The 22,785-nt window shown below is 39.2% G+C and overlaps 2 protein-coding genes across 3 annotated transcripts in view; both read right to left on the bottom strand.

The window, feature by feature from the left end:
- Window positions 1–2,833: 2,833 nt before the first annotated feature.
- yy1b (YY1 transcription factor b) lies at window positions 2,834–9,369 on the bottom strand. 2 transcript variants are annotated; one of them, XM_046061090.1, is made up of 5 exons: window positions 8,685–9,369; window positions 7,186–7,348; window positions 5,846–5,906; window positions 5,225–5,383; window positions 2,834–3,941 (listed from the first exon to the last, which is right to left on the bottom strand). In XM_046061090.1, exons 1-5 carry the CDS (start codon window positions 9,232–9,234, stop codon window positions 3,759–3,761), a joined length of 1,116 nt encoding a protein of 371 aa, XP_045917046.1. In that variant the 5' UTR covers window positions 9,235–9,369; the 3' UTR covers window positions 2,834–3,758. The 2 variants fall into 2 exon arrangements, with proteins under 2 accessions (XP_045917046.1, XP_045917047.1); XM_046061091.1 differs by having other exon boundaries at window positions 7,186–7,336; window positions 8,685–9,368.
- Window positions 9,370–11,896: 2,527 nt separating this feature from the next.
- evlb (Enah/Vasp-like b) overlaps window positions 11,897–22,785 on the bottom strand; it is a 45,574-nt gene continuing 34,685 nt past the window's right edge. The window contains exons 4-13 of the mRNA XM_046061010.1: window positions 19,220–19,286; window positions 16,044–16,114; window positions 15,694–15,941; window positions 15,459–15,556; window positions 15,211–15,247; window positions 14,808–14,859; window positions 13,544–13,601; window positions 13,396–13,456; window positions 13,067–13,124; window positions 11,897–12,018 (exon numbers count right to left, since the gene is read on the bottom strand). Of these exons, the coding sequence (XP_045916966.1) occupies window positions 11,981–12,018; window positions 13,067–13,124; window positions 13,396–13,456; window positions 13,544–13,601; window positions 14,808–14,859; window positions 15,211–15,247; window positions 15,459–15,556; window positions 15,694–15,941; window positions 16,044–16,114; window positions 19,220–19,286 (788 nt within the window). The 3' untranslated portion in view covers window positions 11,897–11,980. The remainder of the gene's footprint in view (window positions 12,019–13,066; window positions 13,125–13,395; window positions 13,457–13,543; window positions 13,602–14,807; window positions 14,860–15,210; window positions 15,248–15,458; window positions 15,557–15,693; window positions 15,942–16,043; window positions 16,115–19,219; window positions 19,287–22,785) is intronic.

The raw sequence follows: 22,785 nt of genomic DNA, 5'->3' as shown, positions 1-22,785 counted from the left end.
AAGAAAGGCACTTCAAGAGATTTAAACGTGTCTAGAACAGAATTAAGTTCAGAGGTTTGACCTACAGATTGGATGGAATTGAGTTATACTGTTCTGCATGACTTACCATCAAATTGGCTGTGTGATGGAGTAATGGAGGAGTTAAGCATAATAGTCACTGACAGGCTTTCACTATACACGTAAGGATGTAGTGGAAGGTAACACACACATATACTGTAAGTCCATTTGTACTATTCTGTATTTGCAGAATAACATTTAATCACCTTTAATGGGCTTAAATATGTGTCACTGCATTATAGGAAGATTTAAACAGAATACTAAGTTGATGTGGTGGATGTTTGCCTCAGGATTTATTTACATCGAACACCATGTGACTATGAAATTACGCTCTTGACAAGCAGAGCACAAGCGGGAGAAAAATCTTTGTGTATGTGTTATTAAGAAATGTGCGATAAATAATAAACCACAGAGGGTTGATCTGTAAGGATTTCCTGATTTAGTCCCCGCTCACAGATGAAGGGGTTTAGTGCAGCGACTGTGGGGGTTCTTACTGCTGCTGAGGCTGACTGGTATGCTTCAGTTTGATAAACCTCTGTTTGCTTGCCGCCAGTGCAACAGAGAGAGAGAGAGGGACAAACTAATGAAAGAAAATCCTGCGTGTCGACATTGTAGGTGAGTTTGCCCTCCACTGCAAATAAGCTAGGACTTGGCCAAAGCAGAGAGAGAAAGCAAGAAAGGGAATTACATCCAGGCAAACATGCAGCACAGAATTAAAAATAGAAGGAAAAACACACACACACAGAAGTGCCTTGACTCCTGGGAGAGAGAAGCCATAATGAAATAAGCATCTGAAAGAGAGCAGGTGTTGGAGGCTTGACAGACTTCAGCTGCATAACAAGTAGCGCATTTACTCTAGCCTGCCTTTGTCAATCAAAACAACCAATCCCGTGAATAAATGCTCCCTTAGAAAGAAAAAAAAGAAAGAGATGCCCAAGTGGAATCATGCCTGAATCTGGCTTTACATACTTTGACTCTCTCTCTCTCTCACACACACACACACAGTGGACTTACACATCTCTCCAGTCAAAGTTGGTCTCAGGTAGAGGGAAAAGACGCCTGGTTCTGAATTTCAAGCAGCAGGTCTGAGCTGTTTGGAGTCTAAAAAAACCCAATGACACATCAAGAATGCACTCGAGCTAAATCAATTCACTTCCTCACCAGAAACACAAAGCAACACGGCTCCCTTTTGTTTTTCTCTTCCTCTGTGATCGCTCTGTGTAGCAGACAGTGAGGATGGGAGTTTTCACAAACATAGGCTCAAGAAAGAACTCCTCAAACAGCACATTTTTGCTCCACACACAGAGGCTTGGTGATGTTGTATGTGACCACCCAATGAGGATCAGCACCATGGACAGCACTGTCACCTGGGTAGAAGTAATTTGAGGTTAGTGCCAGAAGGGGGCAGTAAGAGCTGGTCTGGGGCCTGCAGCAGGATGACCAGGATCAGGCCAAAGAGCAGGATCTTAGCAGGACGCTTAGGTAGACAGTTGTGCTGATCCTGCTGGCTGAGCAGGAAAAGGAAAGGACTTAATTGTAAACTCAAAAATTGCAAGAGGAGACCCAAGAGGGAAGGAAGGAAATTCCACCGAGCTGATGCAGCTTTTAGAAAGTCTATTATCCTGAGTTAAATATGAATGAAGACTGACACAGAGGGTTACATCTTCTTTATTTCTCTAAAAAATACACTTTGGGAAGCCTGTGGTGTGTTTACTAACCACAAGAACTGAGAGTCCAAGGGTGAACATTTATAAGCAAGCAAGTAACTATGAATATTTTATTGGTCTTCTTAGTAAAATAAATACACAAAACAACACATTTAAAAGATATCCCCTAATAACTATTTTCTGACTTTTCAGAGACCAAACAATGCATTGATTAATTAAGAAAATGATCAGATGAACTGATAATCTTTGTTAGTTGCAGCCCTATTTTTTTGTGATACTGCATTTCATTCACTTTCCACAGCATACCATTGTTTCTATTTTCAATTTTTTTGAATACTTAAACTTTCCAATATGTTTTGTGTGCTCATTAATGGATTACTGTATCCATGGACACAGGCCAGGGGCCATAGCCTCTGTGTGATATGACTATAAATATTTCAGGTCGGAGAGTCTAAAAGGCCTTCTGAAAAACAAAGGGCAACAAAGACGCATCATTACATCCACTGGTGGAAGAGGTAAAGGTGGAGAAAAACTGATTTAACAAGGTTGTAATTTAGTAAAACAAGAATCTCTTAATTGTACTTAAGTAAATGTACTTGGTTACTTTCCACCACTGATGACATTTGCCGCTTTCAGAGTAATGGAAAAATCCAATCCAAATGACACAAACAATAAGGGAAGCTGTGAAAAGGACAGCATCGTTCATTAAAAAGTTAGTTTGGCAGCTTACAGCATTTGCCTGTTTTGCAGGCAGGTTTTGAATGTGTGAAAGCTGATCTTCATACATAGTATAAAACGTTATGAAAAGCTTCCTCAGCACATTCAACACACTACGGTATGCTTTGGAAGATTCTTGTTAGTAATAACATTAGGGCTTAGTGAAAAACACATGTAAATTTCCGAAAGCCCAAGTCAATGTCCGACCATCAGTCCAAAACCAAAAGCTACTGAATTTGCGATAACATCCTCGCATTTGTGAAGCTGGAACTAGAGGATGTTTGCTTGATAAATGATTATCAAAAGGTTTGCCAATTTACTACCATTGTATAGACTGCAAATCAGAGGGAACTTAACAAGAGGGAATAACAAACACTGGTCAATCAAAGAGATACACTTAATAAAAGCTTTTATATATTTTGATAGGGTCGGAATGACCCATTTTATTGTGGGCAGTTGAGATACATGGGTGTAAATATCAACAAAGGAAGTTAATGGTTGACATCTGTACATTACATTCTAACAAATAAAGTGATGGTCTCGCAGTCAATTCGATGTACGCTTCAGATACTCAGACACGCTGTGAGTAAGTTTATATTACTCATTCAACCGTGTAAAGACAGCGCATAGAAAATATAAAGCAACTCATGACTAAAAGTTTAATTGGTTAACACTTTAAATCACACCTCTATCTATGTCTACGTAATTTCAGTACAGCCATACAATACAAGTATACAAGGTTATTTGTGGTTAGAGAAAAATACAACCAAAGAGGGTATGGAAATGCAAACATACAGCTGTTTTTAAACTTCTCATACATGTGAAACAGGTTACACAAGGCTGAGGCCTTTTGTATCATAGGTACGATCTCATAATGCAGGTCAGGTGGGGGAAACATCACAATTTTACTAAACATAGCCTGAGTCAAGTGTACAATATGCACACTTGAGGAAAATAAAAGCTATGTGAGAAAATAAAAATACTAATAGATTGCCGCTTCTCTCCTCACTCTGGTAAAAATAAGTCTCTGATGTTTGTCCATGAGCTCCGTCTTCTGGTAGCGGAGAAACAAAGGGACCGTGTTGGCCTGGGCTCTGGGGAATAGTCACTGTGTTCCTCATCCAATATGACAGCAGAAGAAAAGGGGACGCAGGAAAGCTAGCTGAATTTCAGTGTTTTTTAAGTCTTTTAATCTGTCAGATTTTTTCATATAAATCAGTAAGTCTCAAGCTTTTCATTCCGTCTTCAAAAGAGGTTTCACGTGTGCCACTAGTTTGCTCTTTTTTCATGTGTGGCTTGACGCTGGTGGATGGGTTCTCATTGGTTATTTTTGGCTTTGGCGTGTGTGAGAATGTGAGACTTTAGGTTGGTTGACTGCGCGAACTTCTTATTGCAGCCGTCAAAAGGGCAGACATAGGGTCGGTCTCCAGTGTGAATCCGCACGTGCGTGCGCAGGTTGAAGTCCAGAGAAAACCTTTTCCCGCAGCCTTCAAAGGTACACTAAAAGAAAAGACAAGTGCAGGGGAGTCAGTCTTCACGTCTTTCATACACTGTGTGACTTCCAACTGTGATTAATTAAGTGACTATTCATCCAATCACAGCTCAGCAGGCCTGTCAAGCTTTGAATTTTTCCACACGTTTAAGTGTTGCGCTTCTCTGCATTTTACAAGTTCAGAGGTTTTTTTTAAACTTACCAAAACCAAAAACACAGGCGCTTAAATGTAAGGAATGGACTAAATACCATATGTATTTGTTCTAATATTAACCACAAAAGTTAGCATGCCCGGCTAATTAGTAATAAAGCATTTCTTCCCAGGCAAAGGAGCATCATATCATAAACTAACTACTATACATTAGTTTGGGGTTTACATGTTTTGTAAAAATCCTAATTCACAAGTAACACGTGTAGTGTATCCCACTGTGTGGAAGCTGGGTCATTGATGCTATCAGGATTTAAGCTAACGTTAGCTGCTCTGTCTTGCTCTTTATTGGATTTCAGGAAGTAAACACCAACCCCAGCTGACAGTTAATGTTACCCATAATGTTACATTTGCCAAATACATTGGTTAGTGTACATCCTAAAAGCTTTTCCTCTTGTAACGTTAAAAGTGAAACAAACTGTCTGATGATACAAACAATAAAACAGCAGAAGACGGAATCAAAATGTTTCCTCATCCTACTATTACTAGGACTAACTAGCTCTACACTACAATACAAAAACAATATGTCTCTTTTTCCATCAGTTTGTCAGGACGCTTACTTTCGCCTGAAGCTTGCTGCTTTAGTCGTAATCTTTTAGGACGATACTGTAGCCAACGTTAGCTGAATAAGAGGCCTAGCTAGCTGCAGCTGCTCGGCAGTGACAATGACAAGTAATATTCGCTGTCATTCTTGTAAACTGCATATGCGCAAGAACTGAAAGCTTAACTTGGCAATAGTAATAAAAGGGGACAGGGCTTGAAAAGGATTACATGTCAAAATACCAGCCAAAACATATCATTGTGATTGAAATGTGTCAATTCAAATAATGACAGAGGAGGTTTTGGAGCATAGTCTCAAAGACCATGCAAAGACTCAAAATGTTACAAGCCACTGTGATGGGGCACCTTGGATGATTTATCCACAGAAGATTTACTGGCATTTCATACTTTTTGAATGCCATGAGCGAGCACTTATTATCCCATTCTCCTTAGCTGGAATTCGGCTTAAAACTGTGATGGGTTTATGTGCTTAAAATATAAAAATAGTGCAGGTGTATTTATGAAGTTAGTCTAGATGCCAACCTGGAAGGGTTTCTCCCCCGTGTGAACAAGTTGGTGACGTTTGAGTTTGGAGCTCTCGACAAACGCCTTGCCGCACTCGGCGCAGACGTGAACGCGGGGTCCGTGGGTGTGGAGATGCTTCCTCATGGCTGAGTTATCCCTGAACATCTTTGTGCAGCCCTGGGAACCAGAGAAAGTGCAGCACAGAGTTGACAAACAAATAATGTAAGGTACTTTGCAGCAGGCTTGTAAACTCTGTGGTGCACCAAAAAGGGTTTTGTTTCCTTGTACACAAATATAATGGCAAGTGTCTTATACATTTTGAATAGTTTCCTTTATCCGTTTATATCCTGAAAAGAAGTGGAGCTTCCTCTATTCTACCCTGCAGTGGTAAGTATTGTCAACAGCTTCACACTTTATTGGAAGACATATAAATAAAAGCCTATACATTATCAACAGGTAGAGTTCAGATAAGGCTTGAAGTACATGACAATCAATACACAATTTCTTCACTTTTAAATAGCCTTTACAGTCATTTTCAAGTACACAGAAAGCAATAATTAAGACTATCAAACCCATCAGGAGCTACAAACTTTGTTTTAGCTAAGTGGCAGGCAAGGTTTCATGGGTTGTTAGACTCACTTTATGAGGGCAAGCTATCGTCCGGGGAGCATCGTCTTCTTTGACTTTCCTGGGCTTCATCCTGTTTAGAAAAGAAAGAACATGGTTTGGGGTTTTTAACAAACAACAGTCCAGATTTAATGCCAAGTTAATCAATCATTTGTACTCCTGGCTGGACAAAACAAATGATTCAAATGGGTCAACTTGGGTTTCGTTGATGAAACCCAAGTTGAATGAAAATAACTGTTAGTTATTTAACTGCCTCAAAAGGTTTACTGACTTTCTTGCAGACTTTCCTCTTATTTTATCACCTTCGGGTGTCCCCTGAGTTTTGACCTTGACCAAGGGGCCAAAACAGACTCCCCTAAAACACCCTGACACTTTTGGGCAGCAGCACCACAGGTGCTATTCTGTAATCAATTAATAATCATTTTATATCAAAACACAATCTAATAAGGGTCTGCAGAATACTTCCTTTTGGTCTACTTTTAGCACATGGCCATAACAATGGTGTAGGCTACGTTCCCCAATACATAGTATACAAATAAAATTGCTCAAACCTTGTGCATAACCATAAATCAATATGCAGACACGCAAACATGCCTACATACCTACCGTAAGTGACTGTATTTCATATTATATCAACTTTATCTTTGATTTCCCTTTTATATGATTTTTTCCCCCTTATTCTTCTTATTTATTTTTTTACCCTTATAACAAATATTCAATAAATGTTTGATTTAATTAATTTGAATCACATACGATTTAGCAGTTTTTTATTAAGGTATTTATTTCGTTGAGGAAAAGGGCCTGAAAAAAGATTTAACTTAATTTAACTCACCCAATTTTGTTGAAAAAAGATTTTATCATAATTGTTTTGAATGTTCTACCTCAGGTTTGTTAAGTGATCCACTGTTTGGCGTCAAGTGTTTGTTCTGATCATAAAGAATAGATTAAAACCACAATTAACCATCTGGTTTATTCAACTTTCACTCAGGAGCAAAATTTAGCCTTTAAACTTGAAAGAAATAATGATTTGACATTTATCGTGATAATTATCGATATCCAATGATGTGAATTGTTTTATCGTGATAACATTTTTGGCAAAAAAATGAAAATTTTGGTATTTTCAATTTTTTCATTGCGCATTTAACTGCATGTACTGAATGTGATAAATAAGAATTCTGAATCTTGTATTTTGATAGAGAAAACAAAACAAAGAAAAATGCCAGTATATTCAAAAGGACATTAAAATCTGTTGTAAAAAAAACTAAACTGATCATGCATGCCCTAGCAACATAGTATCTAATTGTGCAGAGTTATTAAAGAGTTATTTCATACTACATTTCACACACACTCACCTGGCAAACTCGGCCAGCTGTTTGGGGTCTGAGAGGTCGATCCCCGGGATGCCACCAGGGGGCAGCTTCTTCCCTGTCATGTACTCTGAGTAATCTGGAGGAGAGTTCTCCCCGACGATTTGCTCCTCCACCACCGACTCATGGTCAATGTCTTTATTGTCATCTAGAAACACATTACAGAGACTGAACCGATAACATATTGGTTTTTCCCTAGCTACCAGTCTGGGGGAAGGCGAAAACATCTGCCTTGGTGGTTTTAATAAGAGTCACACTGTTCACTGTTACTAAAATTACCTATTTCCATATAATTAAATAGTTTCTACTGCTTATAAATTTGTGGGTTCTTACTTAAATTGTACTGTAAATACGTTTAAAAAAGAACTGCTAAATGGGATGCTAATTATGCTAAGTATATCTTATTCTTCTAATGACACATTGCCAAGTGACATGACAAAACCAAACATCACAAACATGCAGAGTAAAAAATAAGGAAAAATGTAAGCTGGGGCAACAAATATAATAAATAAAAACAACTACAATTTTACCAAAATGAATGTTTTTTTACTTAATTGTGACTCGAAAATACACTATATAATGTACGGGAAAGAAATAAAAGGTGCACACATAAACCTAAAGCGTGATATTCTTAAGTTGTACAAATGGATTTTCTCTATAATCAATTGCTTCCTTTTGATAAAGACGTGCATGTGTAAAAATAAGAAGTAGAACTATTGATAACTAACCAGCAGAGTGCACTATAAATAGCTGTTGTGTCCACATAAACAAAATGAACAGGTTGAGTCTCAGAGATTTTCATCTGGCTTTCAATTTAAATAAGCATCCTCAGAAAATATACCCTCTTGTTTGCCTTTATGAGACCCTTTCCATTAATGCTGGATTACCACTTGGTCAGTATTACATTGCACCCAGTCCCACCACACTGCACGGTGACAGAGGCAGCTAGCCTGACGCAGACGCAAACCTGTCTGGTGAACTACCAACAGCAACCACAGCTAACGGCTAAACGGTTTACTGGCTAAATAGTTCCTGACTCAAATTCCCACGCACATTAAGCTTTTACACACTTTAAATAATCCTCCGGTGCTACACCAGCTACAGTTGAGCACCGCGGTCGCCACTGTTTTGCGGCCTGCAGACATCCCAAACCCAGCTGTCTATCTCCCCCAAGCACCGCCGCCATCTCTGCCTGGCCGTGACTATCGCCATTTTTTCGGGGCCGCCGCCATACTTACTAGTCTAGGGGAATATGGCGGCGCCCAGCAACACCTAAAACATGGCCTCCCTTCAAAACAAAAACATTTCGCTATGGTACCGTAGGGGTTTGCATCGAAAACTTGCGTTATTTGTCGCTATACACGGCAGTGCGACGGACCACTCCAGGAACTAGTCTGGTGCAGCAGGACAACGCCCTGGCAATGAGGCCTCATGCAACGGCTAACAACGGAGCTGACAGACACGGCTGGGCTAACGTTACTTACCCGATGCCCACATTGTAACAGAAAATTCCCCCTCCAGTGTCTTTATTTGCACCTGCTTCTGCTCCCATTTTCTTCCGCCAGCCTCCGAGCCGCTTAAATAGCTCTTTTTGCCCGCTTTCTTGCCACCGGTGCCGCCTCCCCGTTTCACCCGACCCACTGAGCTCTTCCCAGCCACAGTCACCAAAGTCTGTTCGATGTACTCGTCCTCCACCCCTGGAGCCGGTACCGGGATGAGGATCTGATCCTCGAACCCGCTGCCGCCGTCCGTGTGCAGGTCCGAGTCATCCCCACCTACCACCTCCTCCCGGGTCTGGACCAGTATCACCTCCTGGTGGTGGTGGATCGAGTTGGGGTCGTCCGTGACCAGCGGCTGGAGCGCGATCATGGGCTGCCCGTCGTCGTCGTCGTCGTCGTCGTCATCCCCGCCGACCACCGTGGTCTCGATAGTCTCCACCGGTATCGTTTCCACCTCTATCTCGTGGAGCTCCACGATCTCGGCCGGCATCTCCGAGCCGTCTGTCTCAATGTACAGCGTATCTCCGGATGCCATGTTGAATTCCGCCAGCTTGCCTCTCTCATTCACGCCGTGTTGTGCTCCTTTTTGGACCTCACAAACACACTCACACACCCCCAGCTCTGCTCCTGCCTCGCTCTGTTCTCCCTCTTCGATAACAACTCTCTTCGCTCTGTCCCACGCCACTTCTCGTCGCCACTATGCTCTCATGACGAAACATCGCGAGACTTCATTGAACCCAGCGATTATAGTGTTGTTGCTGATAGCGGCAGGGGGGTTCCCAAACTTTGTTGATATGAGGTTTACTCGTATTTGTCATATAAACTTAATTTTTGGATCAATATTATCCAACGGGCAGATTACATTAATTCCTGCATCCTTTGCACTCTGCTCACTGCACTATTTGTCTATATATATACTATTTTTGTTCATGGTGTGTATATTTGTGTTGTCTACACTGAAGTCTGTGTCTGATTTAATTTTATTTTTATTATTGTGATATTGTATTTTTGTATGAGTAAGCACATCGTGAGCAATGTACAATCCTGAGTCAAATTCCTCGTATGTGTACACATACCTGGCAATAAAGCTGATTCTGACTCTGATTAGAATAGCCAAAGGAGTGAACGTTTGACTCAATGTTATATTTAACAAATTAGAGCTGCTGTTATTATTGAACTTCACTTGCTGTATGGATTGTTTTCAATTAATCAAATACTTTGTCTATAAAATATCCAAAATAACAAATGTGTGTCACAACTGACTAGATACCTAAATCCTGTAATAAAAACATAGACTGAATAAAAAGCTAAATAATGATGATCAAACCTGAGTCTAAGTTCTGTACTGGCTGTAGACATAGATGTGTGTCTAATTGCCACTGTTCTCTATGAGCTCAAGCTTCACAGCAGGTTACACCTGTGTCCACACCTCAGTCAGTGATGTCACAGCAGGTGCTTTGCCAAGTAGAGCTAAACACCGACTGTGATATCACTGATTGTGGTGCTTCATGGAAAGCAGCGCATCAGCTGTTCTTGCATTTGATGCCATCCTTACACTTTGAAATTATATAAATATTTATGATCAGCAACCCTGTAAATCACATGTTCTTCTCTTAAACCAGAAAGTAATTTCTGGGGTTTATGGAGGCATTCATGTTTACTGACAATGTAGCCTGCAGCATTTTCTTAGAAACCTGCCAAAGATTGTATGTGCATGGAAAGCTGTGGAAAGTATAAACGCATTTAATTTTCAGTAAAGACAAATGAGAACTCATTTTCCTCTTCCTACCTTTTGCATCCAGTGGACAGCAGCAACATAGTATTTAGGTAGCTAACATGCTAGAGCTGAAAAAGCATGTAGTTTTAGTTAATTGATAAGTTATCACAAGAGGCGGCAGCCTCAGACAGGGAACACAATACACATCTATGGCTGAATCTATGAATTGGTGTTATAATTAATAATTACATATCATTATAACAAACAAATATCACAGTATCCTGTAAATAAATAAACTAATACATTAAAACTCTACTTCATTCATTGATTATTTGAGTTTATCCTTTGAATCTATTTAGGAAATATTTTTGCAGGACATTTTAACAGCATCCTACATAGTGTGCAACACTTGAAAAAGACAATAAGGTTGCACAGAAGATGTTTCACACTTCTCTGTGCTGCCGCAGTAATTTATGGCATCTGTTTAATAAGCACAAGTGTTTGTGTTGCAAAAACAAATTAAAGTGAAAAGAAAGATTACAGTCACAGACACCAGACAGGAATCAAAAAAGCACCCAAACACAAAAGGAACGAGACGGCCTCATTTATCCAAGACATTGTTCACAGTTTTATTTGAATTCATTTTAAACTTAGTGCGTTTCTTTTTTTTTGTTGTCAAACCAGGAAGCACTTTGTCAGAAAAGGAGAGAATAAAATGAACAATACTTCACCATATCCTTGCAGCCAATAAACATTTTATTAACAACATGATCACAAATACTCTGGTGTATTATTTAATTTTTTTTTGTTTATAAGATTGCAATATCCAAAGTTTATTCCACCCTCGGTATCGTTTTTTTCTGCCATGGTTTCCACACACAGCTGTGTTGGCGAAAAGGATAAAAAACTTTTAAAAAATGTTCCAGGTTAGATGATGAGGAAACATTTTTTTTTTGGATGTGCTTGCAACTGTATCTAAAACAAAAACAAATGAAAACAACCAATATAAAATACAAAAGGCTGACATAAAATGATGTGCAATAATAATGATCAACATTATCATTACTATCATAATCTCATTATCATTTCCTCATTATTACCATTGTACTCACTACACTACTACTACTCATATTATTAACAATACATTGACAATCATAAAAATGATAGTAATAATAATGAAAATGATAGTAATAATAAAAAAGTTTAAAACAAACTTGTGAAAAAAGCAAAACAAACAAAATCCTATGAATTTTATCCATTTTCCTTTAGGCTGAGGACAGAGTGGCGAACAGGGCTAACAAACAGAAAATGTTAAGAAATCCGAGTAATCAGTGCGAGAGTGTGCCCCATTCTCTCCAAGCGAACAAACCAAATGTTACACAGACATGTCTGAGGTGTTATAGCAACATTGCTGCGTTGCTTCAACACCACAGCTGAACAGGATGAGTAGATGTCACAGTTTGGGCCTCCATTCCTGACTACTCCTCCTCCTCAGGGCCACAGCAGTTGCTGCAAGGGCAATGGTTCAAAGAGGTGTTTCATGTCGGGGAGTGACTCTGAAAGATTATGTCGTGCTAACTCGACTGAGTTCATGTCTAATGGCTGTAGGCAAAGGAGAGAAAACACAGGAAGAAAGTTAGGCTGATTATACAGGTTAGATTGATAATATATCCTCATAACATAATACCCTGTCTCTATTGTCCATAGTGAGGACCTGAAGTGACAAGTTAAAGGGGCACAAGGCAGGAAGGGTCTAGTGAAAGACACTATCCAATTGCATTATGGACTCAATATATCTCAGCCTCTGCTGCTTCAATTGAAACATTTATTTTTTTAAATCTGTCTCTTGTCCCCCAGTGTCTCTCAAATTTATGGAGTTTAATGCAAATTACCCTCCTAATGTATTGACAATGTAATCCACATTCCTATGAGTTGTTTTTGTATATTGTTTGCATATTTTAACTATTGACAGACAATGTGATTACCCAGAGTATTGAAATTTCTCTCAAGTCAATACACAATCTTTCAAAATATGGTACATTTCTTTATCAAGTAAATTGACGGTTGCAATTTATGACTGATATCTTGAGTTTTGTAGTATTTAGTCAATTATTATTTTGCATTTATCATTAAAAAACATTTTAAAATTACAATATTGTATAATATATGTCTACTACATGTGTTAAAAATAATATTGTTGTAATATTTATTCAATTATTGAGATTACTTTGCAAAGTATTATCATTTAATTACATGTCTAATAAAATGTTACTGTCTCTTTAATGTAATATTTGTGAGTTAATGTTATAATTGATATATTTTCAGCTGATCCACAGAATCATTTTATTATATTTGGAGAATCAGTTTGGCTCCATTATCCATCCATGTGTTCGCAGTGTGATAGAAATGACTCCCTGGGTTGACAATGTGATTAACACAATTCTACTTTTCTGTCTTTCTGTTTTGTTTCCATGTTCAGGTTCCTGAGGCTCTAGTGCGGCCTAGTGGTCACAACTCTACATAACAACCTAACTCCCATCAGCCCACTGGTTCGATTTCAAATGAAATATTTATCAAAATAAATTAGGCGAGAGACAGTATTCCTACATGTGGATTGATTATCCCTCTTTAGTGAGAAAATTAAACATACCATCAATGATTTCATCCTTCACTTTGTGCAATTCACGGAACACCTCTTCCAAGATTTCCTAATGAAGCACAAACAAACAGATAACATAAGTGTTCATAATACCTCACACATTTCTTTATTTATTGTAGAAGCAAACACGGCCCCCCCCCCCCCCCCAACCAAAATAACTTTTGGAAAACAAATGAGGTTTGGATACCATAGTGATCACATGCTAAAAGAGAAGGGAGATTAAAAAAACAAAACAAGTCACATCCAATTTTTGGCTAGTGATTAGTGTTCTGACTTTGAGTAGTGTGCAGTTATTACGGAGTAAGATGTGTTTTCTTTACCTGTTTCATTCTGTCAAGGTCTAACGAGTCTGTGTCACTGCCACCTCCAACGGGTCGTACCCTGCATAATACAAAAAACACTCTCTATTAGATTCACTGTTGTTGTTCTGCTTCATACCCAATGAGCTGTGTTGCCTTCATCTCTCACCTTGAAGCCATTGACCTGTCTGCAGAGTTAGCTCGGTCCCACGGCTTCTTTGCACCATCTAGACGACAGAGTAACCAGCAGGGATTTACTGACATTTCAACATATTAGATTCTCAGACAGCCAGATATGTTCTAGATGTAAAAATAGATATGCAGATAGAGGTAGTACAGTCAATATAGTGTTATATGTTTCCACATTTACATAGCAGTTGGTAGCAATTTTGACCATAAATGTAAAAAAAAGGGTTGGGTAAAAAGCAGATCCTCAGATCAGTCTCCTTTTCAGGAGTTGATTTTTAAATTGTTTTACTTACTTTCCCACCTGACTTGTCCACTTTACCTTTAACATTTACATTATAGCTGCGCAGTGGCGGAAATACACAGATCCCATACTGACAAGTAAAACTAGCAATACTGCATTGTTTACAAGTTTTAGAATCTGATGCAAGCAAAAGTACAAAAGTTCACTGGAAACATTTACTCAAAGAATCAAAAGAAAAAGCACACATTATGCATGGAAATTTTCGTTGTGAGTTTTATATTTTTGCATATTACACTATTAGTTTGATGTTTCAGATGCGTGAATGCGTTAAGCAGCTTAGTAGTATTTGTTGTTGTAGCTGGTCAAGGTGGAGCACATTTTAAGTATTTTACATACCTTTAAGAATTTTGTTCTCTAAAAATGCTGTGTATTTTGTAAACTTATCTTATATTTTCTATGCAAAATCCTAATCTATAAAGTTACTAGCAACTATAGTTGTCTTATAAATGTACAGAAGTACAATGTCTACCTGAAATGTAGTACAAGTACAAGTATAGAGTTGTAGAAAATGGACTCAAATAGTACTTGAGTAATGTACTTTCCACCACTGTATCAGTTAACACTACAGTCTTTTGAAATTGGTATTGATCAGTGATTCTCAGTATCTTTTCTGTTTTTACTGTAAATTATTTTCATGAGAACAGATTTAAAGGAAATTATATAATAAGGCATCATAACCCCTATCCTCTGACAAACCCCCCAAGACACATACACACTGTACACAGACATACAGAGATACAGATTGTGTCAAGTGAATGATCTTTTAAATAGATGAAAACATATAAAGTCCCTTTCTTCCACCGTCTGTCCAGTGTGTCTGCTATATACTTATTCATTTATATGTTTAACTTCTCTGAGACTGTATGAGATTTCCAAAGCATAGAAAACACTCAAAACATTTTGTGAGGTTGTAACTTAGTTTACTGTGCTCACTTATCCCCACCTGTGGCATTCTGTCCACTGCGGGTGCTGGGTGACGGAGAATTTGGGTCATCCTAAAGGAAGACACAAGGATTAAAAAGCATCACTACCCCCACTATCATCACCATCATCACATCATCATAGACATTGTAGTTTGAGGTGTGATATTTTGCCACCTGCACAACTACAGTAGTGATTCTGTTGTTTTTAATGTTGTCCTCATTGTAGTAATCATTGTGACTGTATGCTTTCATCATTATGCAAATAATGAAAATCACAATACATCAAAATAACAGTTATTATTGTCAGACTCACTGAATCACCACCTCATGATCCCTCCCTCAATCATCAACCTAATAATCATTGTTAAAGAGTAAACAAAAGCCTCATGAATTGCAAAGCATCACTGTTTTTCATTAACTCACATTTTGGCTGTCCTCGGGCTTCTCTGAAGCTGCTTTCCTTCTGGGGGAAAGAAGAAGCCTCAAGTAAGAACATATCATCCAAATCCATGAAGGTCAAGGGTTTTAAGTGAAATAATAATTTTTACTAATCAATCCTGAATTGCACATTGATTAAAGGCTTTAGTGACCAATTATGTCTAATGTGTCGGCAAGATATCGATTCAAAAATGCAAAATGGTTTTGTGGTTTTCTCAATTGATAGCTCTGACCTTCGCGCCAACAGAGCGTTCATCTCCTCCATCAGTCCTCCACTTCCTCCACTTGTTCGGTTGGCATCGTTTTTGGAGCTTGAAGAGCTGTCCTCAGGCTGAGGAGAGGAGAGGAGTGAAGTCCAAAGTTACGTGTTACTCTCTGATATGTACAAATAAAGTTGAAGCAAACTTCAAGTATGTCAGTCAGGTTTGGTGGAGATAATCCAGCCACAAAGACATATTGGTGCCTCACTCTTTGAACGCGGCGCAGTTTGGCTCCAGCAATCATAGCAGCAAGACCCGTCTGGGCGGGGGGCTCGTCCCCGTGACTCCCTCCACCAATGGGAAGTGGAGGCGGGAGAGGAGGCTGGGGTGCACCTGCTGAAGGTGGCGGAGGTCCTGGCGGTGGTGGAGGGGGAGGAGGACCCCCCATGTTCATTGGGGGAGGTACTACAGGGGGGGCCACTGAGAGCACAGCAGGGTGGCCTTGGAAAGGAGAACCTGGAGAGAGAGAGGGACATGTGAAGAGTCAATTTGTCTCTATATGTACCTGCACTTACTGAATATAAACTTCAGGTGACATGTGCTCTTTAAGGTGAGTACCTGAGTTGGACGACCGTCGCTCCCGCTCCATGTGTGCCTGCATCTGCTGCTGCTGCTGCTCCATTATCTGCCTAAAGGGACAGAAAGGAAACATCGCTGTTCAGTTAATATCACAAATGTCACGTCTTATCAGTGAATCTGTCATTTTACTATCCTACAGGAACAGTGCAGCCAACCATCTCACAGCAGCAGCCAGAGAAATGTCCTCCTGCCTTAAAGCTGCAATGGGAAACTTCAAACATCAGCAGGTCCAAAGACAAGTGACAAGTAACCTTAAAAAGGCTTCAAACCCAGTAATTACTGCAGGATACATTATGCACAAGCTGTGACCATATAGCACTAAAATTTGCTAATTTGAAAAATGTCAATAAGACTTCTTCTGAGGTCTTCATCAGTGTCTGGGCTCTCAAATTCTTTCTGCTTTAAATTAGATAGATTAGATACATGAATTTAATCCCATTATCATTACGTTCTCAAACTGTTTTTGAACGTAAATTGTTTAAAGCAGTACTAACTGATTTCTCTGGACACGCAACACTGACATATTATCAACTTAAAGAAACGTAAAGTTGATTTGGCTAACGTGTTAGCAAACAGTTTCCTATTCACACATCGAGCAGACATGCAGCAACACAGTCATTCTTGTGTCCACCTGTCGAATGTGAGACCATAGTCACTCTCCTTTGACTGTAGCTCTGGTTTGGACTCCAACATGAGGGAAATATCTGGCTCTTTGGCTGCTAAATGCTAAGCTATGTTCCCCAGCTAGTTGCTAATGTCGTCTGTCTGTTGTTTGTTGCTGGGCAGGTAGCATACAGTAGGTTAATGAGAGTTTTGTGGTGAGGTGGCTTGTAAAACAAAAATATTGAGCTGAGAGAAGTTAAAACTCTATATAACTGAGGGAAATTGCAGTCGGGAGATGTATGTTCATCACTACTAGCAACATCTTTCTATTACATGTGGTAATTTGACCCTTTGTTCATAAAAAAAAATATTCGTTAGTGCAGCTTTAAATTACTAATGCTTTTTTTAATTTAGCTTGAAGTGAAAATTACAGTATTGTATGTACCCTAGAAAGTTATTGTAGCTTATTGCCCAAAACGGATTTGATGCTGAGAAAAAAAAAACACACTAATGGCACTGATGCTAACGAAGGCCTTCTAAGCAAAAACATAATACATTTGTCTCATATTTTCTCCTCCAGCTGTAAAACAAAGTTGAATGAAATGAAATGATGTGAAATGAGAAAAATGTTCCTGAAGTTGCTACTAAACGTGCTGCTTTTTAAGAGCAACTTTAGTTTCTATGACCATTATTTTCTGCAAAATTGCATCTCAGTTGTGGCAGATGAAATTTTCTCTGTGCTGTCACCATGCTGAATGTAGCTTTCATTTGTGTAGTCATCTACTTGTCTACACATTTCAAAAAACTTTTTGGCATCGCTGCACAGTTTCCCCATGTACCATTACAGCATGAAGTAAACGTCTTTCTCCTCGTCAGTCCAAACCCATATCACTCATACCTTCATCTCCGTCTATCTCCACTCTCCACCTAACAACAGCTCCCCTCACAGCTCTGATCAACCTCCCCTCGTCTTTCCTCACATCTGTGTCTTTGATTTGAGAAGCATATGTATGTCACGACTCAGGAGAGACAGAAAGAAGACAGCTCATGGAGAGGAAGTGGAATTTTCCAGCTGTGTGTTGGAGAGGAGAAGTGCTGAGCCAGCAACCTCCCCGATGTGACAGCAGCGCACACAGCAGGAGCGGCTGAGCAATACTGCTCTGGTACCACTGGAGAGAGCTCAGTCAAATTAATTTGCGTCCATTGACACACACACAAACACACATACACCCGAAACCCGCACACATAAGCACACAATCTCCCCCGACAATCATAGACGTAATCTTTTGTGCCAGAGGTACAGTTTATCAGACATGGGATCAGATAGAGCCTTAACTCCCATCATATTTGTTCTCTTAAGCCCTGGCATTTGGCATTTGGATGAACCAACAGGCAGAGCTGAAATAGGTTTAAAAACAGCACCAAAGACCTAGTTGTGCCTGAGTCTGTCTCTGAAGGGTAGAGAGGAATAGTAACCAAAGTGGAGGAATTGCAGAATGCTTAGTAAGCCATGGAAATTGCCTCAAGCATCATTTCCAATACTACTCATGCATTATTTTGGAATATTCAATCTGCCATTATGATTCTGAAAAAGTCTTGTGTTTCAGCCTTTTTTAAAGCTCACTTTCTTTATCTGATTGTTACCCATGGGAGATAGTCCTGTGAGGGAGACAGAGGATATTAAGGCGAGGATAGGGATAAAGGGGAACAGGAATAATAGAAATAAAAGTCACTAAGGGCAGCTGTCTGCTTATCTCAGTTGCTAGGGTTCATATTCTCTCTGTGGAATAGGTTGTCAGACATATTGGACTGCATAATCCTAATCACTATACTCTTTGGAGTTCACGTAAAGTTCATCCACTGGTTTGTAGACAATTCTGTCCTGAACAAGCCATTGTACCTGCACTAAAATACATAAAGTCTCACCGGTAAACATTTTGGAAGCAGGCAGGAGTCACTGGTGGATGCTCTAAATATAGCTGAGAATCTTTTATCTTTTCCAAAAATCCAGTCTTTGGAGCGTCACTGTGAAATTGTTCCTGTGCTTTTGTTGCATTGCTTGTCTCCATGACCCCACTCTAGTATTTAAACAGAGGAGTCTCAACCAGCATCTTGCTATGAGCACTGAAAACACAATTTTCTGCCCTAGTCAGAACATTTTTAAATGTTAATAAATAATCACTTCAAACATTTTCATAAGTTGAATGTTGCTAATTCTGTCAATATTTAAAGGTGCTATAACCAATATTTTCATATTAACAATGAATTAAATAAAAACATATATGTTAAAGGGGCCGTGGGACAGTGAATATTGGACTTAATTTTCCAGGTGGAAAGAAATGGTTGCTAATATTGCTATGTATCTGCTGGTTGTGTATTAGAAACTTTTTTCTAACACGTTCACCATATCACTGTTGTGTTTACTGCTTGTCCAAACAGTTAATACATGTTTAATTTTACAGATAAGTACTTAAGATGTGATGTTTTCAGAGGCTTTAAACATTTTCAAATATTGTTTAACCATTCCACTGTTTTCGGTTAAGAAATTTTACCTCGCTCTCTGAGCTTCTATTTCATCTGAAGTTGGTCCATTCTGGACTTGGCGCTGGACAGCTGGACCTAAAGAGGCAAATGAAAGCAGGGAGAGAGAAAGAGACGTAGTTAAAGTGAAGTTGACCTCAAAAATCCATTATGAGCAGTATAATGCTAATTGAAATTAGTCCCAGTCAAGACAATTAACTACTAAATGGCAGGGAATTAAACAGCAATTGATCATTATGTCCTCTTTCTTCTGTAATGAGTAATGTGCAATGAAAAGCATATCAATCCCTCACTCTAGGTAAATGATTATAAATTGATTCTTCCACTTTTACAGTTGAAGGCAAGCAGAACATAGTAGAATAGAATACAAAGTGTGTATGCACAGAAGGGGGGCTGCTTGGCCCTGCAGTCAAACTGCTCATGTTCACTCACTCACTGTTACCCACGTTTGAGAACGATATACACCCATCTTAAGCGCACATGTTCTGGGTAGATGTATCTTTCCTTTTTAAATTCACCCAAATGTCAAAATAAGCAGAAAGACACACACATCAGCCAGAGACCTGTGAGTATTATTCTGTGATGAAATACAACTTTCAGTGTTTCAATTGTTAAAGAACAAAAACAGGGTGGTAGAGCGAGGTCTGGAGTGTGTTTGAGCATCTCTCAAAGCAGATGGTCCTAAATTGGAACCAGAGGAAACTCTGTCGTCTGCGGTAGCCGAGTCACAACTTCAGCTTCTGTAGTGTCTGCTCTTGGAGAAGTTCACAGACAAGAGAGTTCTGTCTTAAAATTTCACCCTTTAGACAAATCTGTAAAATCTGTGCTATGAAAGCTCACAGTTGGGTCATCCCTGGTTGTTTTATCAAAATCCACGTGGAAAGTTTTGTGTTAAAAGAGTTAAAGTCTGTTTATTGACATATGTGAAATCACAGGAGAGGAGGCTCAATATGAAACATGTGTGACTCTAGTATCTCCCCCTCTTGCTTGTGATGTAAACTACTAGGCACTTGGATGTAATCCGTTTAACACTGCAAGTGGGATCTGCAGATGGGGAAGCAGATAGGGAATGTAATTAATTGAAGACATGATAAGATGAGGACAAGAGGACATCAACTCAGGGATTACAATCAAATCACAGTGAAGCATCAGTTTTCAATGAAACTTGTGTCATCACTAGACTCCTCTGGGACAATATTAATCTTCATTGTTCCTCCCGAGAACAACTTCAGACACACACACATTTGTGTTTTGGCTCCGGCCTCTCTTTGAAATTGAGAAATGGGGTTAGTCTTAAATCTTTTTGAATTTATAGGAACAGAGGAGAAAACCTTGCAGTGCAAAGACTTTTATTTTGTTGATTTATGATTCCTTTGCTATTTAATGCTGATGGGAAGTTCTCAGCAATGTGAGCAAAACCAAAACATTAATGTTTTTCATTTGGGTAGCTTCCAAAGACTCTGTCCCCTTCTGTCTAATAAAAGGCAGTTTGAAAGCTCTACACTGTGAGGCCCTTTTCAGGGTCAATACCCACTGAGGACACTCTCCACTGCTCACATCGCTAATGGAAGTGACTCTCTGGTGAGCCGATGGTGCTAATGGCCGCCATTGATCAAGTAACAGAAGTCCAAAAATAACACACACAAGACCTGAATCATGCCTACAGTCAGATACCTCATCCAACACTCGTAAGGCTGCAACTACTATATTGATTATTTTATTAATGATTAATCTACTGACTACTTTCCTGATTGACTTCCATCAACCCATAAAATCTGGTTTACATTTACTGTTCTTAGTTTTCAATCCATGTTTTCATATTGACTACAATGGAGATTTGGGCTGAGACAGCATACAATTTCCCAAGAGATTTTCCCATTAATGGTAGTTTTAGTCATTTATGTGTTGTCTATACACATGGGTTGGCCAACAGTGTGTTGTTTTTTGGCTCTGGAGTCTCCACGTGGAAACTGCACTGTGATGACAAGACTCCGGGTCACTGCTCACTGTAATAGTCAGACACATAACTCCCTATAAAACCACACACTGTCATTTATACAATTCGTTTCTTGTGAGGTACTGGTAGATGAATTTTTTTTTAACCTTTGGAGAGAGCCAGGCTAGCTGTTTCCAGTCTTTGTGCTAAGCTTAGCCGAGCTAACTGTCTCCTCGCTTTAGCTTCATATTGAACAGGCAGACATGAGAGTGGTATTAAACTTCTCCCAAAATGTAAAACTATTCCTTTAAGGCCAATTAGGCTCTGGTAACTTTGAGATTGGTTAGTTAGTTACTGGGCCAAAGTCCATTAAAAGGGTTAGGGTTAGGGTAGTTCAATCTGTCAGAAGTAGTGAAAAATGGGAATGACAAGTTCTCAGAACCCAAAGTAACATTTTCAACTTGCTTGTTTTGGTTCTTTAAAACCAAATATATCTAATTTTCAACTTTATAAACCAGAAGAATGACAGGGATTCCTTTCTTTTTAGTATACAGAAGCAGTGAATGTTAATGTCAATTAGAATGGCATTTCTGCTTGATAAAAAATAAAAAAACATTAACTGATTATCAAAATTGTCAGTTAAATTCACATAGATCAATTAATAGACTAGTTGGTTCAAATACAAATAGTAACAGTAACATACAGTACACAGACAACACAAACTACAGGATTCTAAAAAGGCATTGCTCAAACACAAGACACACACAGATCCAACTGTTGCTGTAATTATGTTGCATTGTTGCTCCACCAATTATTTAAAAGGTTGAGATTACTGTTTACAGGTCAGATGATTGTTTTAATTATGTTTTTACTCAGCTAGATTCATTTATCACAGTTGAAATAACTTCTATTACAGGGTATGAATGTTGTTCTCAGTAAGAATCAGAAACCCGCAGACTGAACTGTCAGTCATCAAAGAAGATAACATTTTGTGCTCTTAATTTGTAAGAGCCACAATTTTCACTTAAAATAATGCATGAACCCTGTCCACTCAGACTTTTGAAAGTCATAAAGATCAGGGAAGCAATGTTCTTTCTACTCTAGAAGCTCAATAACTTTAAAATAGGCCATTTCTTTCTTTAACTCAAGTTACTTTTAAAACATTGACTTTTACCAGAGAGAAGTAGCTAGTATTAGTAAGTAACACTGTAGTGCTAATACAGGACAGGAAAAATTGATGGCAACACTACCCAGCCATTAATGAGTCACACAGTTGTAGGAATGGACACCACAACCTTTAAATACACACACAAACTTAAAATAATAATTATCACGCAGAAGTTCAGACACAGACAGACACACACACACGGGCTTTACAACCTACACGACATGCTGAAGAAGAGGAACCGGCTGTAGCAGACACAGAGGCATTGACAGACCCACTCACTGCTGACCATCTCTTGCTTTCAGCTGTCCTTCCTTCCCCTCCATCACCTCCCTCTCTATCTCCCTCTCCTCACCTGCCTCCCCTCCTCCACCCAGTAACGGTATCATCTGTCATCTTCTCGTAACCCACACCCTCCAGGCAGCAGCAGCGCAGCGAGCATCTCCAGCTAATGTTTCAAAAGGTCAGGTTTGTCT

Source organism: Micropterus dolomieu, linkage group LG10 (genome assembly GCF_021292245.1).
Source record: "Micropterus dolomieu isolate WLL.071019.BEF.003 ecotype Adirondacks linkage group LG10, ASM2129224v1, whole genome shotgun sequence".
Classification (NCBI taxonomy): Eukaryota; Metazoa; Chordata; class Actinopteri; order Centrarchiformes; family Centrarchidae; genus Micropterus; species Micropterus dolomieu.
The sequence above is the reverse complement of the archived record's forward strand: the minus strand, read 5'-3'. Positions and strand labels throughout refer to the sequence as shown.